Below are 7500 nucleotides of genomic sequence, written 5' to 3'. Positions count from 1 at the left end.
AATCATCAACAATGATAATAGGCTAGACTTCAACATGTGTCGACTGGACAAATCTGAGAACTGTATAGTAGAGGCTCTGGTCAACCCTCTAAAGAGCTGCTATCGATTTACTTCGACATTAAGACGACATTGGCACAAAAGTCTTCATACTTTTTAATGAACTGTATTTTGTATGTTGTATCTTCTTGTTTTTCTCTCTTTTTTATAGTTGTATGTCTGTTATTTTATATGGAACTTGGCGTCTGAAATAAAGATTTATATAATGGGTTGAACAAGCTTCCATTGAAACGCTGCTGACTGCTTGAGCTCTTGACAGTAGGGATGAGAATTGATAAGATTTTAACGGTTCCGATTCCATAACGATTCTTGCTTATCGATTCGATTCCTTATCGATTCTGTTATCGATTATTTTTGGGCAAGGAAAAAAAAAGAGTACAAACAGGTTTCTTTACATTAATTTTCTTTTATATAATATTCTCTCAATAGATGATGCACTGCATATACAGTATGTATGTATACATTTACATGTTTTAAATAACCAAAAACAAACCTAAGAATAGGTCAACAAACTCTCAAAGTAGGGTCCAGAGACCCATAGCCTAGGGATCCTTTTCCTTGATGGGGTGCTAGGGGGTCCCAACAAAGTAAAAAAGTATTTGTTTTGACTATAATTCCAACCATAAGTAACAGAATGTATGACTGATTTGGTAATAGGTTTCATACAATTTTTTTAATAAGACATCTAAACTCAAAAATCTCATCAGATGGGGGAGCCTGGAAAATAATCTTATATATACTTGACGCTTGGTTGAGATTCCAATGAGATTCCAATGAGATTCATTAAAGTTATTGTCACTCTGTAGCGCTCAAAAACGTGACATTCCTGCAAAGTTATTGCATGCAGTATGGACAAATGTTTCGGGGTAATGGTAGTTTTTCCCCCCTTTGACGAAATAGACGTTTTGCAATCATTGCAAGTGGCCCTGTGGTCATCTTTTTGCGTGAAATATAACCACACCTCTGCCTAGACGCCATGTTGGCTGCAGTCTGAAACAAATCAAAGCTGCGTGCGCCTGACATACCTAAACGGCACTTACATGATACTGGAATATAAAAAAAAAAAAAATTGTACCTATAGCGGAATCAGAAAAAAAATCGAAAAATTATTATTATTTTTTTTTTTTAAATATCGATAGCGGAATCGAAAAGGATTTTGGCCAACGATTCCAAGGAATCGGTCCACTGGGAACCGGTTCTTAACTAGAACCGGTTCTCGATTCCCATCCCTACTTGGCAGATAAGGTTCACCTGTGCTCGGTTGTATCTGTGTGTGTGTGTGTGTGTGTGTGTGTGTATCTGTATGTGTGTGTGTGTATCTGTGTGTGTGTGTGTGTGTGTGTGTGTGTGTGTATCTGTGTGTGTGTGTGTGTGTTTGTGTGTGTGTGTGTGTGTGTGTGTGTGTGTGTTTGTGTGTGTGTGTGTGTGTGTGTGTTAGTGTGTGTGTGTGTGTGTGTGTTAGTATCTGTGTGTGTGTGTGTGTGTGTGTGTGTGTGTGTGTGTGTGTTCAAGAGGCTCACCTGTGCTCGGTTGTATCTCTCCTCCAGATGCTCTGGGCTGCCGTGTGTTCCTCTGGCGATGGAGTCGAGGGCCTGCTGCTGCTGCTGCACCCAGGCCAGAGTGCTCTCCTGCTGGGCACTCAGCTCCTGCAGCTCCCTGGAGAGGGAGTCCTGGAGCTCCGCCTGGCTCCGCACCTCCTCAGCGGCCTGCAGCGCTCCTCTCCAGCGCTCCTCCGCACCTCCCAGCGCCTGCAGGAGCGCCCGCCTCCTCTCCTCCTCCACACCCTCGCGCTCACACACACTCTCCACTCGCCCCCGCAGGGACGACAGCTTAGAGTCGCCCTCGGAACGCAGAGACAGCACCGCCTGAGAACAGAGAGGAGGAGAACCCAGTTAACACACACACACACACACACACACACACACATACATACAGACACCTTACATACACACACACACACACATACACACAACTGACATACAGACACCTTACATACACACACACACACACACACATACATACATACAGACACCTTACATACACACACACACACACACACACACACACATACACAAAAAACATTTACACACACCTTACATAAACATACACAAATACGTATACTGTACATACACACACAGACACACATACACACATCTTACATACACACACAAACACACACACACTGAGAATGTTCAGTAAACGATTACTACCCGACAGTACACTACTGATCTTCAAGCAGATCCCTGCACACCCCCCGCTATCTCAGTTCCACTTTCAGAGAGCAGCCTTAGTCTGACAATATTAGACTCATTTCAGGTCTGCAATGCCCTGATCAAAATTGATCCAAAGAAATCGACTGGCGATGACAAGCTTGACCCTTTCTTTCTGAAAACCTCAGCTACTGTAATTTTTGAACATATTACTCACATCTTCAATCTCTCCATAACAACTGGTGTTATCCCTTCAACCTGGAAAACAGCCCATGTTCTCCCACTGCACAAGGGTGGTGACACTAATAATATGAACAACTACAGGCCAATTTCAAAATGATCATGTCTCTCAAAGATTCTTGAATCCTTTATTAATATCCAGCTAAAGTCATTTTTATCACTATCCTCTTTCTTGAGTCCATCTCAATCAGGTTTTAGAGCCTGACATAGCACTATTTCTGCAGCCTCTCTTGTGGTGAATGGTGTCATTGCTGCCTTGGACAATAAGCAACATTGTGCCGCACTATTTGTGGACCTCTCAAAGGCCTTTGACACGGTTGACCACCATCTGCTTTTACACAAATTATCACTTTTCGGCTTTGACCATATGAGCCTAGAGTGGTTCAAGAGTTATCTCACTGGTCGCTCCCAATGTGTAAAGGTGGGCAAAATAACATCGCTTTTTTAGATATTGACAAGGGGGTACCCCAAGGCTCTGTCCTTGGGCCTTTACTTTTTATAATTTATATTAATAAAATTGCCTCCACACTCACTCCACTTTCTCAGGTTCATCTTTATGCGGATGACACAGTTCTGTACTGTAGTGCCTCTCACATTGACTCTGCTATAAATAGACTGCAGCTCTCCTTCCACATGCTTGAGAAGCAGTTAAGTGACCTGAAGCTAGTCCTTAACTGTGCTAAAACCAAATGGATTATTTTTACTAAAGCTAGAAGCACTGATTTTAACAGTTTAAAACTCTGCTCTAGAAATGGTACCGCTCTGGAAAGGGTCACCAGCTACAAGTACCTAGGCATTTGGATATGTGAATCAACTCGTAAAAAAGCTAAGAATAAAACTGGGCTTTTTATACAGAAATAGGTGCTGTTTTACTTTCCCAGCCAGAAAACGCATTATTGAGTCTGTTTTTATATCAGTTTTAGATTATGGTGATGTAATCTATGGGAATGCATCCCACAGCACACTAAAAACCCTGGATGCTGTATACCATTCTGCTCTGCGTTTTATCACTGGAGACCGCTATGGCACACACCACTGTACTTTTTATAACAAGGTTGGCTGGCCAGCCCTGTCTGAAAAAAGGGATGGTCATTGGGCTATATCTCTCCTCTCTCATACACTGGAACTGTAATACCCTCAATACCCGCTCCCAAAGCTGCCTTTCATTATATCTGCCACATGTTTGTCACGGCTGTGCAGGGTCGCCAGTCCTCTAGAGGGCGACACTCACTCTAGAGCACCTAACACTAACCTTTCTTCTACACTGGGCTACACCTGAGGTGATTACTACTTCCTACTTAAGCACTGGGTGTCCTTCCCTCTTCACTTGGTCATGGAGTCTCGTGAATACAGTTCTCTTTCTTCTCGCTTCTCTTAAGAAGTCTTGTTTGGGTATCTCAACCCTGCTTGTGGAATGCTAACGCACTCGCGATTAGCTTAGCATAGGCTAGCCGCTAATTACCTTTGACTGTTGCTAAACCTGTGCATCCACCACAACGTGGATAAGACTTTTCCTGTGGATAGACTTTGTTCCCTGGATTACCTTTGTGGATTACCTTTGTGGATTACCTTCCTTTGGACTAACCGTTCTATTGTGGAACGTACTTGTGTTTATGTATCCGGTGAGGTTGTGAACTTTGATAGCCTTGCTGTGTTTGTAGCCTGGGGAAATCAGGCTAGCTAGTCTGCCCAACCTGTCAGGGAGTGAATAAACTCGACTGTTGCATCCAACCTGCAGTTTGCGTGTGTGCCTGAAAATCCCGGCCTGATAATGTTAACACCAAATTGGGGAAGACAGCCTTCTGTTATAAGGCACCCTACATCTGGAATGAGGTCCAAAAATCTTTACGGTTATGCTCATTTATTTCACTAAGAGAATTCTTAAATCTTATCTCATGTACAACTGACTTCTCGTGCAATGATCGTAACTGTTGACTAAACCATAGTATTTTACTAAATATTAAAAATTGTTATTTATCATCGTTCCCTTGTACTCCTGTACTATTTTATATGCATATTTTTTTTTTTTATTTAATTTAATTTCTTTATTTTATTTTCCAATGTATTAACTATTCATTGTACCCTCGGCACCATTGTAAATGAGGGTCTTATTCCTCAATGTGTTTTCCGAGGCTTAAATCAATCAATCAATCAATCAATCAATCATTCAATCAACATGATTGGTCACCTTATAGAGATCATCTTGACCCAACTGGGTTTTTATAAAGCTGTGTGTTACTGAGAAGAGCATCTGACCCAGTTATGATCTTAAACCTTAGAGAACCTCAGCCGGTTCCAGCGCCTCACCTGAGCTGTGCTGAGTCTGTGGTCAGAGGGGGTGTGTTTGTCCAGGGAGTCGAGGCCCTGCCGCTGCTGCTGCACCCGTGTGTGTGTGTGTGAGTGGGTGTGTGTGTTAGAGTGTGTGTGTGTGTGTGTGTGTGTGTGTGTGTGTGTGTGTTAGTGTCTCACCTGAGCTGTGCTGAGTCTGTGGTCAGAGGGGGTGTGTTTGTCCAGGGAGTCGAGGCCCTTCTGCTGCTGCTGCACCCAGGCCAGAGTGCTCTCCTGCTGGGCACTCAGCTCCTGCAGCTCCCTGGAGAGGGAGTCCTGGAGCTCCGCCTGGCTCCGCACCTCCTCAGCGGCCTGCAGCGCTCCTCTCCAGCGCTCCTCCGCACCTCCCAGCGCCTGCAGGAGCGCCCGCCTCCTCTCCTCCCCCAACACACCCTCGCGCTCACACACACTCTCCACGCGCCCCCGCAGGGACGACAGCTTAGAGTCGCCCTCGGAACGCAGAGACAGCACCGCCTGAGAACAGAGAGGAGGAGAACCCAGTTAACACACACACACACACACATACACACACACAGACACCTTACATACACACACACACACAAAAACCCTTTACACACACCTTACATAAACACACACAAATACGTATTGTAAAACTGACTAACTGAGTAAAGGACTGTATAGGTTGATGGTTCCGGTGATGCCGCCCTGGTGTGTCTGTAAGAACACCTCGGGAGTCGGAATGCAGTCTTATGGGATTGGGGATATGGGTGGCTAATGTAGGCAGCACAGCAATACACAGGACTCAGGCATATTCAGTGTAACTCAAGGATCTTTATCTTTGTGTTTGTGTTTGTGTTTGTGGTCTATCAAAAAGGGAATTAAGTACAAATTATACATCAGCATGCATAAACAACATTAACATAAAGGCTTAATATATACAGTATATATATCTCAGACACACAGCAAATAGGTAATTACAGTAAAACAGTGGTATATAATATGATTATACTGCCATCTACTGGTCATTTACGTCCGGTTTAGTAATCTAGAAATATAACTGAAATGCCATTAACGTGCATCCTCGCGGTAGGAATAGAATACTCACTCACGCTACAAGCTTACACATATCACACAGGTCTAATATACTCCCTAACATTAATAATAGTTCAACTAAACTACGTTTAGACTAGCCAGACATACAGCTATCATCTCCACATACTAACAACACTAACATACTAGCTGCTAACTAAAACAACGTCATTAAAGTATGGAATTCTCACGTACATTATATGATAGGAAAAAAAAAAGACACAGTTCGTCAGCGACGCACAAACATGTCTGACAGGAATATGAAACAGTAATAACTTTACTACTAAACTGAATAGGAATAATGAAACTAACACCGTGCAGGCACTTGTGGTGTTTTGCCGCAAACTGACCAAATCACGAGATGTGCTGAGGAACAGATCTCTGCGCATGCGCAATTTGCTACCGTCTCTGGCCTTTCTAACACGTATACTGTACATACACACACAGACACCTTACATACACACACACAAACACACACACACACACACACACAACTGACAAACACAGACACACACACACACACTGAGAATGCTCAGTAAACGATTACTACCAGACAGTACATGATTGGTCACCTTATAGAGATCATCTTGACCCAACTGGGTTTTTATAAAGCTGTGTGCTACTGAGAAGAGCATCTGACCCAGTTATGTTCTTAAACCTAAAGGCCCCGTCACACCATAACGTTCTGGTCAACGTTCTATGACATTAGAGGAAACGTTGGTAATCGTCCACGGTCGCTGGTATAGCACCAGAAGAGCGTTGTGTGAAAGCTGGTGAACGCTGTAATCGTCAGTAATCGTCGGTGATCGGCGGAGAACGCTGGTCCGAATTTTTTTTTTTGAACATGCACAAAAGTTCTCATGGAGACCCGCGTTCTTCAACGATTAATTTAAACGCTGGAGAACTTTAGTGGAATGTTTTATTAACTTTGCACGCGTTTGGCTATCATAGTCAGTCGTTGGGTAGGGTAGACTGAGTACAGTTGATGCACCCGAAATAACTTATGTGCGCAGCAATCCTGAGACGTGATTTTTAGTTTGGACATGCCTAATGATGTCCTCTTTGATCCCGGGAAATTTGAGCACCTAACCCATCTCTCATACAAAGATATCGGCGAAGTTTTTTCACCAAGGGAAGATCTTGATTTTATCATGTCCCTTCTACAATTAATATGTTATTAACCATACGTGATCAACAAACGCAACTTACATCATTGCAAACGTTATTCTGTGCACTATAAATCTACATATTCCATGCTATCATGTCATGCAAGGTCATTGCATAATCTAGCGAAAAGCGGAGTGGAGGGTATATATGCTTGCTTGAGCCAGCATTAAGTAGATGTACTGAACTTGAACATAGCTGAGCACTGTTATAGCTGGTGCTGTTCCATGGCAGATGGATATGATATGAAGACTCTTGTGACATGGACAATGTGTGTTTGTTGCGCACCAGTGACACGTCACTTGGTCGCTGTTACATGCTCCTCATGCGTGAGTCCCACGCTAGTCATGCGTCAGTCCTACGCTATTCTTTCGTTAAGTCACACGCCAGATGTGTCCACCTCGCCCTAGAACGCTCGAAATTGAACGATTAGAAAGTTCAGAGAACGTTG

General features: G+C 43.4%; 2 protein-coding genes across 2 annotated transcripts in view; both read right to left on the bottom strand.

Annotated features, from left to right (window-relative positions):
• LOC105912113 overlaps positions 1–4885 on the bottom strand; it is a 16388-nt gene extending 11503 nt beyond the window's left edge. Inside the window, exons 1-2 of the mRNA XM_042709794.1 lie at positions 4815–4885; positions 1578–1922 (exon numbers count right to left, since the gene is read on the bottom strand). The gene's annotated coding sequence lies outside the window, so the exon portion shown is untranslated. The remainder of the gene's footprint in view (positions 1–1577; positions 1923–4814) is intronic.
• A 79-nt stretch (positions 4886–4964) lies between these two features.
• The window catches only part of LOC105912114 (nesprin-2-like), a 77751-nt gene continuing 75215 nt past the window's right edge, over positions 4965–7500 (bottom strand). The window contains exon 41 of the mRNA XM_042709795.1: positions 4965–5309. Coding sequence (XP_042565729.1) covers positions 4965–5309 — 345 coding nt within the window. The remainder of the gene's footprint in view (positions 5310–7500) is intronic.

The sequence above is a fragment of the Clupea harengus genome, chromosome 14 (assembly GCF_900700415.2).
Source record: "Clupea harengus chromosome 14, Ch_v2.0.2, whole genome shotgun sequence".
Classification (NCBI taxonomy): Eukaryota; Metazoa; Chordata; class Actinopteri; order Clupeiformes; family Clupeidae; genus Clupea; species Clupea harengus.
This window is presented reverse-complemented; position numbering and strand designations above follow the sequence as displayed.